General features: G+C 38.5%; 1 protein-coding gene across 12 annotated transcripts in view; it reads left to right on the top strand.

The window, feature by feature from the left end:
• Positions 1-17667, top strand: part of LOC134818590 (cdc42-interacting protein 4 homolog) — a 72032-nt gene extending 54365 nt beyond the window's left edge. For 4 of the 12 annotated variants that reach the window (XM_063828219.1, XM_063828226.1, XM_063828220.1 and 1 more), the window contains 11 exons: positions 7931-8035; positions 10045-10151; positions 11771-11939; positions 13222-13371; positions 14102-14137; positions 14490-14567; positions 14679-14849; positions 15057-15182; positions 16293-16407; positions 16585-16671; positions 16781-17087. In XM_063828219.1, coding sequence (XP_063684289.1) covers positions 7931-8035; positions 10045-10151; positions 11771-11939; positions 13222-13371; positions 14102-14137; positions 14490-14567; positions 14679-14849; positions 15057-15182; positions 16293-16407; positions 16585-16671; positions 16781-16932 — 1296 coding nt within the window. In that variant the 3' untranslated portion in view covers positions 16933-17087. Of the gene's footprint in view, positions 1-7930; positions 8036-10044; positions 10152-11770; positions 11940-13221; positions 13372-14101; positions 14138-14489; positions 14568-14678; positions 14850-15056; positions 15183-16292; positions 16408-16584; positions 16672-16780 lie in introns of all 12 variants that reach the window. The other 8 variants (XM_063828227.1, XM_063828222.1, XM_063828221.1 and 5 more) reach the window with 3 other exon arrangements.
• The last annotated feature ends 843 nt before the right edge of the window (positions 17668-18510 follow it).

Raw genomic sequence — 18510 nt, 5'->3', positions numbered from 1 at the left:
AATGACATGATTCGGATAACGACACAGTACACACGTATTAACATGATATACTCAGTTGAAACACTTTATCTACAATCTCTCAGTGGAAGATACAATGTTGCTGTACACAATATATAACTCGTGACATACCCTTCTCATTTACACCCGAACAAAGAGTAACACACAACTCGGTTGTTACGTGTAATGGATAATTATATGCAGGATAGGTCATCTTATCCTACATCCTACATCCTACATAATCATATGCAGGATAGGTCATCTTATCCTACATCCTACATCCTACATAATTATATTCAGGAAAGGTCATCATACCTTCCGCTTTCTCTGAGGGCTCTTATTCCATGCTATATTATGTGCTCGTGTAAATTGACACCAAAGTTGTTACAATTAACTTAATAAATAAAACGTATCATTAAGGATAATAAGGTGATAATAACATCGTGATAATAACACGTTAACTATCATTGTCTAGCTGTACAATCCGGGAATTAGGTCTAGGTCTGCCCTTGTAACCACCACTGGAGAACCGGTTTGGAACTGGTCTTAAGATCCGGTCCTTTCTGTCCAGTCTGTTGACGTGAGTGCTGCTTTGTAACTGTTATGTGGTTAACACTAGTAGAGACACGGTTTACCTGGCTTTGTTAAGTTATAATGGCCATTTCTTATCATCTTACTACTTTTATTTAGTTACTTTTATTTAGTGTGCACATTGAATATAGAAAAACATTAGAATATTGCATGTTTAACATACTATTCCAGTATAAGTTGTACTCGTTACTGACCGACTCAAACCATTCCCTTCTTACATACTAAGTAAAGAAGTAAAAACTGATTGTATGAAGTTAAGGCCAGAGGGGGGGGGGGGGGAAATGGCACTTTTGTAGTTTTTGCATATTTGATAATAGCTACTGGAGACGAACAAAAAGAAAAAAACCGGATCAAAATCTGACCTTGCGCTTCTGAGATATCGCGCGCTCAATTTTGAGGTTTACCTGTAATTACATGTTAAACTGGAACTTTAAACGGCTGTAACTTTTTTGACCTTTCGATTCCTTAGTTGAGAAAACCGGCCAATCCCTGATCTTGAGGTTTGGTACAGTGGTTCCTTGGACAATTATCAAATAAAGTTAATCAGCTACAAATATGTGAAGAGCGGCAATGTTTTTGTCATTAAAAATTAAATCGATTTAGAAAATAATATTTTGGTAGAATTTTTTGACCCCTTACCCCCCTGGCCTTAACAGACGTGACCGAGGACCTGTTGAGTTCTCTAGCTCTACGGAGAAATACAATTGTTACATCATTCAGACCTGAAGATTAACATAGCAGTTTAATACAAGGAAATAGAATAAGGGGTAGAATAAGAAGTAGGGCCTGTCGAGTGTAAAACTGTCAAAATTAACTAGATATTGACACCCAATCACCCTAATTCCGGTCTAATTCCCAGTACACCTCTAACACCACCAATATCCTTGACCTGAACTTGACAGTGCCAGTCGCTCACAACATACGTTTTCATTACAACTCGGACTTGCTCGGGTTTCTGCTGTTCTGACGAATCTGACAGCTGACTGGTTCAGTTCTAATTCTGTAAATTATTTGTGTGTCGTATTTGGGTGTACAGTCATTTCTGTATATAATATATGTCACATTGTTTAAAAGTGCCCTAATATTCCCACACGTACATGAACTGAACTGTTAAGTGTAAAACTAAACTGCCGGCCCCCAGCCCCCCCGCCCCCGCCCCCCCCCCCCCGATATACTACTTGGGGTTACAAATAGCCCAACAATACCCATTTAAACGTATACATTCTATGTGTAGTAATTGGACTACATTATTACACAGACTCAAGCGGTTATTTTAGTAGGAGCAGTTCCAACTCTCGAGTCTGTACTCCTCATACAAACGTTAGTTATTTTAGTTTTTAATAAACGACAGTGCAGCTTATAATAATAGTATAACTTAATAGTAATATAGTAGCGACAATGCAGCTTAATTTAGTTATCTAAACTTACGGATCTAAACTAACTTGTAATAAAACATTATAGTTCTATAAACTGGTCGGTAACTCGGTAGATACAGTGATAAACCTGTGTAAAGCTCCAGATGTTACTAATACTGATACTAGGGCTGCTGAGCATCAGGGAAAGATAATATTATGTAACATTTATAACATTGAAGGTTTAAAGATAATATTACGCAATATTAAAGGTTTAAAGATAATATTATGTAACATTAAAGGTTTAAAGTACAATACTAACTTTACTGAGTGAGGTGTTGATTAACCATAACAGAAAATGTTAAACTTGACTCCGTAGTCCGTACAGATTATATTTTTAGACTGTAATAATCAGCCATCGTAAACTGCGATTTTAGTTCGACGGTGGAGAAGATTAGATAACGACAGCGCCCAGGCCCTTCAGAAAGGTATAATTGGTTTAGGATGTATTTAAGTTGGGTTATCGCAACATTTCTGTCTGTATCTAATCGACGTGGTCGCTAAAGTAGTTGATACAAATTGAGGAAATGTTATAAAACTTAGTAATATTATAATATTGTAGTATGGTCTGTACAGTGTATTATGCTGAGAAGTGAATAACTCCCTAACTGTAGCTAGGAGCCTCCTGCTTCCCGCTCATCGGGTGACAGTCTGCAATTATAGTGAAGATATGAGACAGTAGTATTTATAATGTGTGTTCAAGTGTAATGATGATTTGTGTGGTACATCAGCCTTGTTATACTCAAATTGAGAGTGCTAATTCTGGGAGGGAGGAGCTGATGTCCACTACTACTACTGGTCACTGTCATCTGTAATGCGGGTTAGTATTATTTAACATATAACTTAATAATATGTAACGTAGCTTAGCTAAATAGTAATATTTAATTTAAACTGGCAACTTAAAGTTTAAACAGACTGGTAACGTGTAAATGATGCCAGTGGGCAGTAAACGTGTGTACTAACTGTACACACTACACATAATATGTAAATACAGGGGGATAACAGAGGTAATCAGCTCTGATGACCTCTCTGTGGTGTTCTGGTGAAATGTGTGTAGAATGCAGTGTGGTAACTGGTATGTACTATGTAGTAGGTATGTACTGTAGAGGGGGTACTTAGCCACTAACCTCCCCATTATATGCATTGTGTGTGTAATGTGTATTTTTACCCTATAGTAAAGGGGTACAGTAAGGGCGTACAGGTCTACTACACAAGTAAACTAGTTGTCTACTATATGAACTGTAACCTGCTATTACTGTCAAGGTAAAGTTATACTCTCTCTTATTGCAGCTGTCTGTGTACTACTAGCCGTGTACTGTCTACTAGCTGTGTTAATTACACAGATGTAGTAGCCGTGTATTAGGTTGTCTGATTGAATGAGAGAAATAACTGCTACATGTACATAGTTCTGTGAGACTATGATTGTAGCACTGTACACTACAGCTACAGAGTGTGTACTGTGTAGTGTGTACACACTACACAGTACACAGGCCCCTACCTGTACACATGATTGTACCTGTAATTATTAGTGTCACAATTCACACACCTGTGTTACCACACATTGTACCACATGTTACGCTGTATCTAAACTGTAGTTTCTTCCTTCACTAACTGCTGAAACATGTGAACATAATAACTCTAACTAAACTTTTACTTTATTTAGAGTTTATTTAAAGTTTAGAGAATTATGAGAATAATTGTGGCTTAGTGAAGCGGGAACTGTTAATTAAGTTACCAAATATAACAGTAGTAATATATACCATTAACAGTAATTAGGTTACTAAATATAACCGCATTAGTGCAATTGTCAATCGTCTGCAAATACTTAGCAAAGAAGCCGTAGTGTTAAACTAAATCTAACTGTTGTGTGAATGCAGGATGCAGCAGTGGTGAAACGACTGTTTTACTAACAAATATGTTATACAGAGCTCCACTGTAACTATGGAAACATGCCCGCATTTTTCCAGAACTTTCATTTTTCCGCATACCTCGAGAGAATGTGACTGGAATGCATGTTCAATAACACACTCACATTATTTGCATTATTTGCATTATTTGCAAGTGTCAGCTGGAAGTTTTAAAAGCACTATTTTGTGGCTTCCTCCGCCAGATGAGCTCTGTTGAAAGTCTTCTTGGTTGGCATTTCACAAAATCCCGTACGAATACGTCATGTCCCCAGAATCCCTGGTTCTCCAATCTCTATCCCTTCTGCATCGCCTCCCCTATATGTATCCCTTATTCTGCAAGATAAACACGTTTATAACGTGTTATTAACTCTGATTATTTGATTTGTTTTGGTGTATAAAAGTAAAAGACCCGAAATAACAACGTGTTGACATTCATATAACCATGTGTGGAATGCAGTGGTATGTAGGGGGTTGTTAGGGTGTTGTTAGGGGTTATTGTACTAGTGATGGAAGTGATAGTAAACTAGCTGCTGCATTCTTTAAGTTGAATACTCACACTTCACTCCGCATTAGTGCACTTATTGTATTGTATGTATATATATGTGTATATATGTATATATTATGAGTTTGAATGAGTTTGAACGAGAATTTAGTATTTGCGTATTATTTAATTATTATTATATGTGATTAATATTGATATGATTTAGTGCAGTGACATTAGGAAATGGACATCTGAAATAAGAGATTAACTGTGCGATTAACTCATGAACTTTACTCGTGCACAAGTACAATATGAAATAATTGGTCATTATTATATAAGTATATAATTGGTCGTTTTAGCTTTAAACTGGTTACTGGTAGACTGTAGTTAGTGTAGTACTGTAGTACTGTAGTAGTCTGTATCTATCTATGAGCTTGCAAGAAGCTTTCTCCAAACAAAATCTGTTGCTGCCCTGACTTTTGGACAAGCAGCAGAATAATATGCTAATAATACACATAATAGTGACGTTAAACCACGTGATAATGACGTATAATCACGTGATAATGACGTATAATCACGTCATAATGACGTATAATCACGTCATAATGACGTATAATCACGTCATAATGACGTATAATCACGTCATAATGACGTTAAACCACGTGATAATGACGTATAATCACGTGATAATGACGTATAATCACGTGATAATGATCTACACAATCTGGTGCATCCTACTCAGCACCCAATTTATGTAGATCTGATAAAATGTTTGTACCTGAAGTAATATAGAAGTGTAAGCACCATCAAGCAGCACACGTCACATCTTAATTACACACAAACTTTTAGCTGTACTATCGAGAAGCCACAAGAGTTAATATTACAGAGATCCTCAGACCACAATCTTCTAAATACGAGATTACCACACCCACATGGTTATCAAATACATACCAGAGTATCGAATACATTCTAGGAATCTAGAGTCTCTACTCTCTAATACATTCTAGGAATCTAGAGTGTCTACTCTCTAATACATACTAGGAATCTAGAGTCTCTACTCTCTAATACATTCTAGGAATCTAGAGTGTCTACTCTCTAATACATACTAGGAATCTAGAGTCTCTACTCTCTAATACATTCTAGGAATCTAGAGTCTCTACTCTCTAATACATTCTAGGAATCTAGAGTCTCTACTCTCTAATACATTCTAGGAATCTAGAGTCTCATATACATTCTAGGAATCTAGAGTCTCATATACATTCTAGGAATCTAGAGTCTCTCAAATATATATCCAATTAGTCCCCAGCACACAGCCCTCATTACGATAATTAGTCCTACTAATTAACCTCGTGTAATGTGTATTCTCTACGGGATACGGTTAAAGCACTGCATTAAATAAACTGGGGATGATCCTAGCCTGTGCAAGTCTCTGTTCTCTCTGTTTAATTGCAGGAACAATACTTCCTCTAACTCTGGAAGGCTTCGTGTAACTTGTCCGGTATCTTGGCCTGTATTTGGTAATCTTGTGAGAGCTGTGCGAGATCTACTCATTATTAATCTGAACAATCTGGATTTGTTTCTAAAAGGTACGATCTCCTCTGGATTAACATTAATGGCAACAATGTCACACCTTTTCTTGACTATTATGCTATAAATAGTCCTAACATAGAATGTCAGTAATACCACGTGATCTAGATTGTTCCAGAACTCCTAATGTGGGGGGGGGGGGGCCGGGGGGGGGGGGGGGTACTGTTCCGCTCCACCGTAACATGAGGACTGTTCCGCTCCACCGTAACATGAGGACTGTTCCGCTCCACCGTAACATGAGGACTGTTCCGCTTCACCGTAACATGAGGACTGTTCCGCTCCACCGTAACATGAGGACTGTTCCGCTCCACCGTAACACGAGGACTGTTCCGCTCCACCGTAACACGAGGACTGTTCCGCTCCACCGTAACATGAGGACTGTTCCGCTCCACCGTGACATGAGGACTGTTCCGCTCCACCGTAACATGAGGACTGTTCCGCTCCACCGTAACATGAGGGCTGTTCCGCTCCACCGTAACATGAGGACTGTTCCGCTCCACCGTAACATGAGGCTTGTTCCGCTCCACCGTAACATGAGGACTCAGGACTGTTCCACTCCACCGTAACATGAGGACTGTTCCGCTCCACCGTAACATGAGGACTGTTCCGCTCCACCGTAACGTAAGGACTGTTCCGCTCCACTGTAACATAAGGACTGTTCCGCTCCACCGTAACATAAGGACTGTTCCGCTCCACCGTAACATAAGGACTGTTCCGCTCCACCGTAACATGAGGACTGTTCCGCTCCACCGTAACATGAGAACTGTTCCGCTCCACCGTAACATGAGGACTGTTAGAGAGCGAACTGTGTGATAGTGTGACTACTATTACAGTGCTCTGTTATACAGAGCAGGTACTGACCAGCTAGCAGCCTCCCCCCAGCTAGCAGCCTCCTCCTTTGTAGGGTGCTATTATTGTAACTGTTAATGTGTGGACCTTACTATTGCAGTGTGTGTGTTACACAGTGTGTACGACGCTTTGTAAAGGTCTAAATGCAGGTTGTATGACATGTAATGGTGGACATGGTTTTGTAATGTATTATATATTAGACTTCGTGACCAACAATAGTTGTTTCGTTTGAGTGGAATCCCCCCTCCCTCCCTGTACTCTCTGTGGGAGGGCGGCAAGTATGACCGCTCATGGGTGGGTGGGTGGGTGGGTGGGTGGGTGTGGTCCTATATATGTATATATATATTACATATATTAAATCAATGTTGATGACATGTTTGAACAACATTTGAATGTTGGATAGAATAGCCCATTAAACTCGGCCTAGGTTCTACATTGTAAATTGTGTCCATTACAAGCCCCGCCAGATTCACTGTCGTAAGGCTATAATATTTAAGCCTAACCTGATTAATTTAGTTATATCATTCTAACACGACCGGAAATTAAAGTATCGAATTTCCGCGAAGAACACAAGTCGCCCGCTGTAGGTACACAAGACTCATTCGTCAACTAGATCTGAATATATGAATAAGTAACGAGTTATAATAAGTTACACTCTATATTGTCACCCAATTCAACGACAGATTTTCCTATTTCGATTCACTATTCACGGATTTATTTCATCAAAGTTCAATGGATGGAACTCGTTTAAATTCACGTTATTAAGAGTTTAGAGTTTCTTAGTACAATACATTAGTTAGATTACGACACATTCCATCTTGCTAAAGATTCCAACGACTGCATACCGTCATACCATTCGCTGTAAACACTTATGGGAATTTAAATATAGATATTTAAATTCCTTGATCTCTAAAAATACCTAAAAATAAGGCTCAGCTATTAAATTTATGTTTTAGAACTGTTAAGAGAAAAGAAGAGCTTGCCCACCGGAAGTAATTTTTATTCAAACCCGCAAAAACATTCGAATTTTGGACTCAAATATTCATGGTGTTAAATAAAATAATAAATTTCACAGAATCAGCCCAATAACTAAGGTAACATTTCAGAATCAGCAAAAATACGAGAAAGCAGCTAAAGAAGCCGACGCAGCAGGGCAAGCGTTCGGTCGGGTTAACGATGATATGAACGCTACTAAAGCTCAAGTGGAAAAAGTAAGTGAAACTAAAACCTAGACGAGACACGGCTGTACCTCCAGGAGACAATTGAATATAGTCCAGCGTGTGACGAGTCAAAACATATTATAGCCTTATTGCATTAACGTAAGATTGGAAAGAAATCATCACAGTACTGAACTTAACTGTCTGCGCTTAGCCAAAACAATGTCGCTTAATTAAACACTTAATCTTAATTTGTATTTAATAGATTCTAATCTCAAGACAATTCTATCTTAATTCTAGCTCATTCAAACACAATTAAAAATATAATCAAATTATCATTGTATTCGCACTCCTGAGTGTTGCACGCCGCCACCGAATGAAACAATGTTTGAGCCAATGTTTGAGCCAATGTTTGAAATGTTTAAAGCAATGTTTGAGCCAATGTTTGAAATGTTTGAAGCAATGTTTGAAATGTTTGAAGCAATGTTTGAGCCAATGTTTGAAATGTTTGAAGCAATGTTTGAAATGTTTGAAGCAATGTTTGAAGCAATGTTTGAGCCAATGTTTGAAATGTTTGAAGCAATGTTTGAAATATTTGAAGCAATGTTTGAGCCATGAGAAACCGTATCTGAAAAGTCAAATATATTAAAGTCACTATTGTGACGGTACATTAGAAATAGACAGAAACAAAGTGTGAAGGGCCTGAACGGAACCCCTCGGTTTCAGTTCGTTGTTTAACACTGCCGTACAGCAAGGACATCCACCGGGTTCTCCAAGGATGGCCATGGGCACATAGCCACTCCATATAATGGCACTCCTAAACAGTGCAGACTCTGCCGTCCAACAACGCTGCAAATTTCTCATACGCTCCGCACGTTTGTATTTACATTGACGTTTGCAGGATGAAATGTACACATTTCCTTGCAATGTAATTTCCTGCTGGCCAATCAAAATATATGGGTGTATTAAAATATATGTGTACGTTCATATGCTTCTGAATATTACAACATAGATTATGTTCGAACGCATAATTTAGATCTGCAACCAGACAACATTTTGTGTTGACCCTTTGGAATGTTTGTATCCATGACGTGACATTACAACTTACACAAATTCTAAACCATATAATGTAGGGAATGTACCACACAATGAAGGAATCTTCACCTACTCTTTATAAGAATTCCAGTGTTTTTCAAATAATCACTCTTTTGGTTTTTGACGAATTGGAATGCGCAATAGTTTGTATCTTAAGCATGACTTCATCCTCAAGATAAGGGTGTGTTATACTGTAATACTTCGCATTATATACAAGATTATGTCAAATGTGGTTATTCATCATCACGATATATTATGCATTATGTAATATTATGTAATGTTAATAATACGATGTAATGACATATTTGTGGAACTTAGGTTCAGGGTATGTCAGTTAATCATTGTAAATGTTGTGTATGGCTGTAGTCTGCACAGCCATATATAATTATCAGCTTTTATTTACTGATTTACATTAAATATTTACTAATACTGTACTTTTTATGTACTCAGATCATTTAGACTGCTAAATAGGACCATCTGGTTATAAATCTAATTACTGTAAACAATTATGATTATACCATAATTCCTGTAGACTTTTTGGCGTGTACATCTTTACAAGGGTTGTCATCTCAGAATCGCGTGTACACATAAAGTATTTATACTTTTATAAAAGTAATAACTAATAAGTTAGTACTTTTATTACATAACATGAACAGTCAAATGTTCCAGTCAGAAGCACGCGAGAGTGCTAACATACCATAGCCGAGAATAGCCCCTAGTATAGTATATATATAATATAGTCCCTTGAATTTCTATTGTAATCCCGAGCTGTAATGCAGCACCAAATAACATAACTATCTCAGTAGATTATGCTCTGTAAGGACATGTTATGCTGATTATAACTGAAACGTTCTCGTGTATTCATCCTGCCAATAAATCGCTACTTCTTGAGTATTTTATATCAAAAAGTGTTTCCAATAACCTTACAGTTTTAAAAAGTGTTTTTATTTTTAACATTTTATTCCCAGTCACGATCACAGATGAGCTACAGACAGGATCTTATGGAGAAGTCTAAGGGCGATTATATAATCGCTGTTGAAACAACTAATAACAATCAACACGAATATTACCACCAGTAAGTATAATGTTCTATTTATATATCTCCCATATTTATGTGCATAAATAGTTTTTGGTATTCATCTGGAATATGCAAAATATGCGAAGAATATGACCCGAAATTGCCTGACAACATACTCTCTTTGGGCAATATATGTAAGTCTTAAATATAGAAGTTTTTCCTTACTCCTATTAATGGTCATGAAGGCGTATCCTAAAGTAAATGTGTTGACAATTTAAATGTAAACCCTAAGTACTTAGTTGGTTATAAGATATTCACGTACAAATTCCTTATGTGAGCTATTCAAATATTAAAAACACAAAGACCCGTGATTGTGGTGCCCGTTCTTTGATAATGTCGAACAGTAGACTTTGTGAACAGTAGACTTTCGATATAAGACTAACGCCATTTTATTAAACAATGATAAACATATTTTCTAAACTATCAAAATATGGGATAAATTATAATGCGCCAATTACTGGATAGATAACTCATGAATACTGTCAAAATATTGAATGTAAAGTGATACATGTAAGTTACATTATATATAGCATATTGTCATTTGTAGACATCGTTATAATATGTGGTATATATAATTATATGTAAAGATAACGTTACACGTGTTAAGTTATAATCGTTCCTAAAAACACTCATTAGATCTGTGTAAACATGTCTCTCTCTCTCTCTCTCTCTCTCTCTCTCTCTCTCTCTCTCTCTCTCTCTCTCTCTCTCTCTCTCTCTCTCTCTCTCTCTCTCTCTCTCTCTCTCTCTCTCTCTCTCTCTCTCTCTCTCTCTCTCTCTCTCTCTCTCTCTCTCTCTCTCTCTCTCTCTCTCTCTCTCTCTCTCTCTCTCTCTCTCTCTCTCTCTCTCTCTCTCTCTCTCTCTCTCTCTCTCTCTCTCTCTCTCTCTCTCTCTCTCTCTCTCTCTCTCTCTCTCTCTCTCTCTCTCTCTCTCTCTCTCTCTCTCTCTCTCTCTCTCTCTCTCTCTCTCTCTCTCTCTCTCTCTCTCTCTCTCTCTCTCTCTCTCTCTCTCTCTCTCTCTCTCTCTCTCTCTCTCTCTCTCTCTCTCTCTCTCTCTCTCTCTCTCTCTCTCTCTCTCTCTCTCTCTCTCTCTCTCTCTCTCTCTCTCTCTCTCTCTCTCTCTCTCTCTCTCTCTCTCTCTCTCTCTCTCTCTCTCTCTCTCTCTCTCTCTCTCTCTCTCTCTCTCTCTCTCTTGTAAGCATTAGTCACCACTAAACCCATGCCCTGGTTAGTAATATCAGTAATGTCAGTAATGTCAGCTAATCGAGGAACAAAAGACTCACTCACATGTGTGAAGCATTATCCCAGTACGCTAGTCTCACAATGGGCTAGCTGCCAGAGTTGCTCCAGGGCATGGTGGTGGTGACAGCTAGGTTGGGACCCTGGAGCATTTCCGATAGGGACCCAGGGTTCTGGCCGTGACCCAAAACACCAGCTTATAACAGATTAAAGACCTGAAATGATTGTAATGTCTAGATTTATTCAATATACCATTAGAAATATCTTACGTATGAGAAATGTATTGGAATGTATAGAAAACACACAGCATGTCATGCGTTTACAACATATGTTTCTTAGTCTAATTACTGCGTTAATTTGAATCCCACTATCTTACAGGCGGTGGCCAGGTCTAATAAACCAGATGCAGCGCTGTGAAGAGAACAGAATAGAAGAGCTAAAGTCCATCCTGATAGAACATTGTAACATACAGAGTTCCATACTGCCTCATATCACCACGTGTATTGAAACCATGACGGAGAGTTGCGAGAAGATAAGCCCTGCCGAGGTATGTGAACAGGATGGTTTTGAAAAGTTAGATTTTACTCTGATTTTTTGCAAATTCCGATTTCGATGTAGCAGTTGATCAACAAACTAGGGCCCGTGACCAAAAATGTGAGGTTACCACGCCCATATTTTGTTAAATTTTAGCTTCTCCATTTTTGACAAGCTCACAGATCCACCTTTTCTACATAAAAACCTGAATTTGAGTTAGCAGTTAACTGACAGTCAGCTCTTAGATAGAATGTACATTGTACACAGCTGGATTACTCTAACACTGAATGAGTAATGTCTCAAGTGCAATATGTTGAAATATGTTAAAATATGGGGCAATATGTCTTTGTACGTGTTTATACGTATGGAAGCCTGTAAACTGAGTCTAAAAGAGGAGTAAAAAGAGATACCAATTTTGTTGAGCAAGACGTTCTTAAAAGAGTAAAGATGTCGTTCCATTATTGCCAATACCATAGAACTGCGAACTTCTGACTAATTCACAAGAGAAATATGTATATCCTTGTTGGACAACTTGCTCCCAAAGTGACGTCACAGTTCCGTTAATTGTTAGATATTATAGTTTTCAGGGGATCCTAAAGTTAACTTTGAGCAGCCTGTCTTGCTGTTCTTATAATCATGGTGATACTAATGAAAGTGTAGCAACTTTTGTACAACTCACCTTTGGACAATTTCTTATGAGTAGATGTGAAAAAGGGCGAGGAGGGGGGGGGGGGGGGGGGGATACCCCGGGAGAGGGGGGATACCCCGGGAGAGGGGGGATACCCCCGGGAGAGGGTGGATACCCCCGGGAGAGGGTGGATACCCCCGGGAGAGGGAGGATACCCCCGGGAGAGGGAGGGGATACCCCCAGGAGAGGGGAGAATACCCCCGGTAGAGGGGGGATACCCCCCGGAGAGGTTATTTTTGCATAATATCTAGATTCCTTAACCGAGACAACCGATAATTTCCAAGTTCTGCAAAGTTTTATTTTGTAAGATAGTCATTACAAACAAATTGAGTAACGACAGATCCTAATCTCACAAAAGTGAACGTCAAAATAAGATACATACGAAATGCCGTTTACTTGGGAACACTCCCCAGTAATCAAAATCAGATCACGTCATGACCAAATTTAACACATTTCAAAACCTGTCAGCGGCTATGTCTCTGAGCTATAATATACATGTAGGCTTCTTATAATACAGCTTGAAGTTCCCGCGCAAAAACTTCATTAATCAGCGAATACACACAGTCACATGCTCCAATAATCAATTGATTATAAATCCAACCATCAGGACAGCGAACTGTTGATGGAAGAACGAAGTAATCAGCCTTACCCTGGGGACCATATGTTTATGGAATGGAATTCTAAAGCTCCCCCCTCAGCTTTTGGTTCGCACAATAATTCAACGCGAAAAACTAAGCGAGATCGCAAGAAAACGAAGGTATAAAATATTTAGATTTTCAGGATGTTTTTCGTTTTCTTTGTAAAATGTACGATCTAAAATTTGTTGTTGTTGTAGCTTAGCACGTGTTCATATGAATGACTTCGTGTCTATCTCTCGCCGAATGTTTGCATGAATTTTTTCGCGATTGTTCGATCTTGCTGAAATTAGTAATCCCTAAATTTTAACCTCCTAGCTAAGGTAGCCAGTTAATGCCATAATTTGTACGACTGGCTGTCCCTATTACATTTCAAGCCAATTTCCAAACTCATGACCGGCGTAACAGGAACGCTTGTGCTGCGCGCGTCTGGGTCTACTTGTTGTGAGCATTCTAACACATGCGCGTTTATAACTGAAACTTATATTGTGAGCACTTTGCGCACGAGTGTTCCTTCTATGGTGTGGCTAGAAAGCTTTACGTTATGATTCTTGATTCTACGTCATATTACCATTACGTTACCATTTCGCGTAATTTTATTGTAGTTCTGACTTAGTTTAGTGCTATGACTTAAACTACTTCCGTATTTTGACAAATCCCTCTTCACTTTCGTGCGATAACTTTCCAAAATAGCGGAAACCACCGAACCTCCACAATTTCCAATTGCAAGGCACAGATGTCATTAATGTACGTGTATTTGGAAATGCTCAATGTCATAAATTTTGAAATGCGATAAGACCTGTCAACATCACACTTATCAATAAATTCTCACGGTTATTATTTTTCGTTAAGATATTTGGGAGGAATGTTGGCGGTAGCTCTGAATCGGTAAGCTTATGTAATGCTGTAATACTCGTGATAAATGAAGCAAACTATCTGTTATATGCATGTTCCTTTTTCATCTTTGTAGCATTTTAAAATTCTGCAGCTGTCTTTGTACAACGAAATTGAACTTACATATAACTTGTTCTTGCTTATATTAGATTTTTTGCTCCTAAAACATTGGAAGCTGCGCTGTTTTCTTGAAAAATTGCTGTTAATTAAATGACCATACCTCAGGTTAGCACACAGCAATGATTGATTTGATAGATGCTTGCTAATAGCCTCAATTTAATTCCGTGATATTTTTATTAATAATTTTCCCCAAATTTCCGAGATTTCTAACCAACTATGACCTCAGGTTAACAAGGAAGGTCTCGAAAACTTGCCTCCAGAGAAAAGAAAAAAGGCCTTCAAAGAAAAGATTAAAGAAATTGAGGTCGGTCCAGGCATTTGGAGATACTTTCTCATTTTCACCTGTCAATTGATTGTTAAGAGAAGATTCCACAATATAAGCTCGTTCCCCTACTAAATTATTTTTCTTTCGCAGGGTAAGATTAATATACAGCTGAAAGCTCGGGGTGCTCTGGAAGAAATATTAGAGCTATACTCTCAAAAACCGGAGTTAGGCAGTGTGGAAGCTATGGAGGACAGCAGATCACAAATGGATGATATCACTCAGACGCTGGAGAGATTGCAAGAGGAACTGTATAAATATCAGGTAGGATTATGTTAAGGTATTTATATTCGAATTTAGGGGTTCCTTGATCTTTTATATTTTGTATTAAATAGATAAATCAAGTTTGTGAAAACAGCGACTTCGATATATATATATACCATGACTAACCGTCCTTTTATGAGGTTTTCAATTACTGTTTACATTGACTAACACCTTAATTTCTAGTGTTACTAACACTTTTATTCTTAGTGTTACTTGGCGGCACTGATGGACAAGACAGCTCCAGATAAACCCCATATTGGATCGCATTTACAAGCGGATGCTGTCTCTATAACATCATCTGTTTCGCATATTTCTCATGTATCCGCTAGTCATGTGAGTTCTATTTCGCTTTTAAAAACTTTACTTTGACCAACGTTTGATAATGCTATTCAGCGCTTGAAATACTGTCATTGAACAGTTGAATGGTAAAACTCTTTTATTCTGACAAAACTGACTATAACTATACAGAAACAATACAAAACTGACTATTACTGTAACACTACAGAACTTGGGAGTATCCCGGCACAATTCTCACGGCTCTCAAAGTCATCATTCTGTTGCCCATTACTCTCCTGACGCCACTGAAGACGATCTTGACGACCTTGACGACGAATTTGTAAGAGCACCTTCAACTATTGTGGGGTCGCAATTTTATCTGACAGACAAAATTGTGAAGTAATTTGTATATAGCACGTGTTTGTTTGTAACTTTGTTACATGTTCATTAAATCACTGTGATCGTGTCTTCAGCCGAGCCCACGATCAGCCCTCACCGATGCCTTTAGTAGATTTGCCAAACTTAGACGATCAGGAAGCCATCGAGCTAGCAAAAAAAGAGTAAGGCCCTTGCTGGTAGATCTACGCGTTAAGCACCGGCTCTTTTAAAAATTTAAGGCTACTTCAATTGTTTACAGCATGAAAAGCTGAAAAGCACATTTATTTGCTAACTTTTGCAAGGTTAAACGATGTGAGGCGAGTAAATTTTACTCGAATTTATTGAGGTAAATTAACATTGTTCCTGGCTCTCGTGTAGTGTGTACTAAATGTCCTATTCCTCCTAATAGTAAAATCCTTATACGTGGTGTTGTTGTTTGTAGGCTGACATTGCTGACCACGCTGACTATGACTTGCAATGCAGACGACTTCTTCATTGAGATTACATTATATTTTATATAGAATCAATATCTTCAGCTCTCATTTAGATCAAGTTCAATTTAATAGTTATAATTGGGTTGAACATTTACGCTTTTTATGGTACAAATGCTGTTTCACGGGTGTCCAACTCGGCTGTTATACTAATCTGCTTAACTAACATCACTATTATCGAGTAAAAAAATTTGATAAATATTAGATAACTCCAAAACTCGGGTGCCCCCTCCAGCTCCCCCCCCCCCCCCCCCCTTAATAATTCTCGTCACATTCCTCAACTCAACCCCTCCGTCAGTCTGGCGACGCTGAGCTGCCTCCACCCGACCAAATGTCTCCGAACGAGTTCGACCCAGTTTCTCCGACTACCAACGAGTTCAACAGCGACACTTATTATGAAGGTAGTTATGAAGGTACGGGTTTTTAAATCTTTTAATTTTCCGTGAGTTCGCTTTTTTTCTTTATCAAACGAGGATTTTTTCCTTTGTCTGATTACTCGCACATTTTATTTAAGATATTAAATAGCACTATTCTCGCGCTAAAGTTGTTCTGATCAAATTGATTAAAACCTAATATTCTGCTATTTTCAGTACCCGACAACAACGTACCGCCTCCGAGTGCTCCTGTTACAGGCTTATCAGCGAATAACCAGTGCTCTGTACTCTACGATTACGTTGGTATGTATATCTGAGACTATAATTTCTGTTGAAATGTTTGCGTCTCAAAGTTTCCCATCCCTCACAAGCTTTAAGAATTTAGTTGTATTATTATTTCTGACACTTCCAGCTCAACACGACGACGAGCTTGATATCTGGGCGGGAGAAGCTCTCTCCATAGTCGAGGACAACGGAACTGGCTGGGTCAAAGCCAAGCGTAATGACAACGAAATCGGGCTCGTTCCAGGGAATTACATCGAATACGTCGAGTTGTACTCCTAGAAACCATGCTGACAGAGTTTCCATGGCAACAGACCATGTTTATGTTGATGAGAAGATTGAAGATGTTGTTGTTGGACAGTGTTGTATGTTTAAGGAAGAATTATAGAGCGTCCCTAGAATGAGATGGTCCCTGTTTATTATTTTGATAGAAATGATATTTTTTGTATTGAAATACGTCATCTCAGACTCGAGACGTTATCCCATTCTCGTGATATCGATTGAGTTGACTGTTGGTATTAATTTTGATTAATTCTCGATGAAAATTTTTGATTCAAATAAATGGTGTATTTAGGAATTAGCTGCTCTTAGTCTTGATTTTATGGCATTTTTCTTATGATGACAAATAATTTAAAGTATTATTTCCGATTGTTATTGTTTGCCTGTCAGGATATATTTTTTACATATACACCCGTTTCAATAAGTCCGATGCGATGTAACAAATAGTCCCCTCCGGGCCACCTAATATCTGCATAATTTACATGCAAGCTAGTGTGTTTCGAATAATGGGATATAATGACACAGTATTAAGTTTTCTTGGTTGATATGCTGGAAATGAATACTTATATAACCGATTACCGAACGTCCTAATACCCTTCCTGCCTAAGTAAAGCTCAAGTGCATTCCAGATACTGCCACGATACCGGCACTACGCAAATAGCTATTTGACTGAATGTATGGATATTATAAGCTACGACCATTTTTTAGTAATTTTGTTTTAAAATTTTATTTTTACTAGACAGTAGTATTCCTTGTGAAGAGGTCGTTCACGTTTTTATGTTATTTTTCTCCTGGACACCAATCTGTCGTATGTAAATTTGGTCAACATTGGACAAAAATTGGCTGAGTTATGGGCAAAAAATATATGGCCATATTTGGGCATACGCCCATAAACGGGTCAAATATCATTATTTTTAGATTATAATACTTTATATCAAAGTTAAACCTAATCTACATATGCTCTGTGATTAACAACTCAATATCTGTTCAAATGTGGGTTCTAGAAAACATGTGTAAAATCTTGGTTTTTAGGGTTTTGCAGCCGAACTAAACGGTTTTTCATAAACCCTAATCCTAATATATAATATAGCATATAACCCCGAAGCTTAATTGACGATGTCAATTCTTCGCAGCTCGGCGAGGTAGCGCATCTCGCCGATCTAACGAGAAGCATTATTGAATGCGCGGCGCGGCCCAATAGTAGTGCGATGCACTGCCACTACTGGGCCGCGTATCAAATAATGCTCCTCGCAACCACACTTCGATAGATCGGCGAGATGCACTACTGGGCCTCGCCGAGCTGCGAAGGATTGGCATCGTGAATCAATGCGGCCCAGTAACGCATCGCGCTACAAGTACAAGACACAACCCCGAAGCTATCCATAATATATATAACCCGATCCATAAACAATCGAACTCGTCACAGGGGGACTATATTGCAAATAAGAAGTATACAACATGTAGATTGTGGTGTCTGTGTAGCAACGTAATACGTGAAGGCACATTGCTACAAGTACACGTTGACCGTTATATGGCAACTTCGGCTGCCGGGCCGCGCGCGAAAAGAGGTATACAGCGTGT

The sequence above is a fragment of the Bolinopsis microptera genome, chromosome 7 (assembly GCF_026151205.1).
Source record: "Bolinopsis microptera isolate Bmic1 chromosome 7, MBARI_Bmic_1.0, whole genome shotgun sequence".
NCBI classification, from domain to species: domain Eukaryota; kingdom Metazoa; phylum Ctenophora; class Tentaculata; order Lobata; family Bolinopsidae; genus Bolinopsis; species Bolinopsis microptera.
The sequence above is the reverse complement of the archived record's forward strand: the minus strand, read 5'-3'. Positions and strand labels throughout refer to the sequence as shown.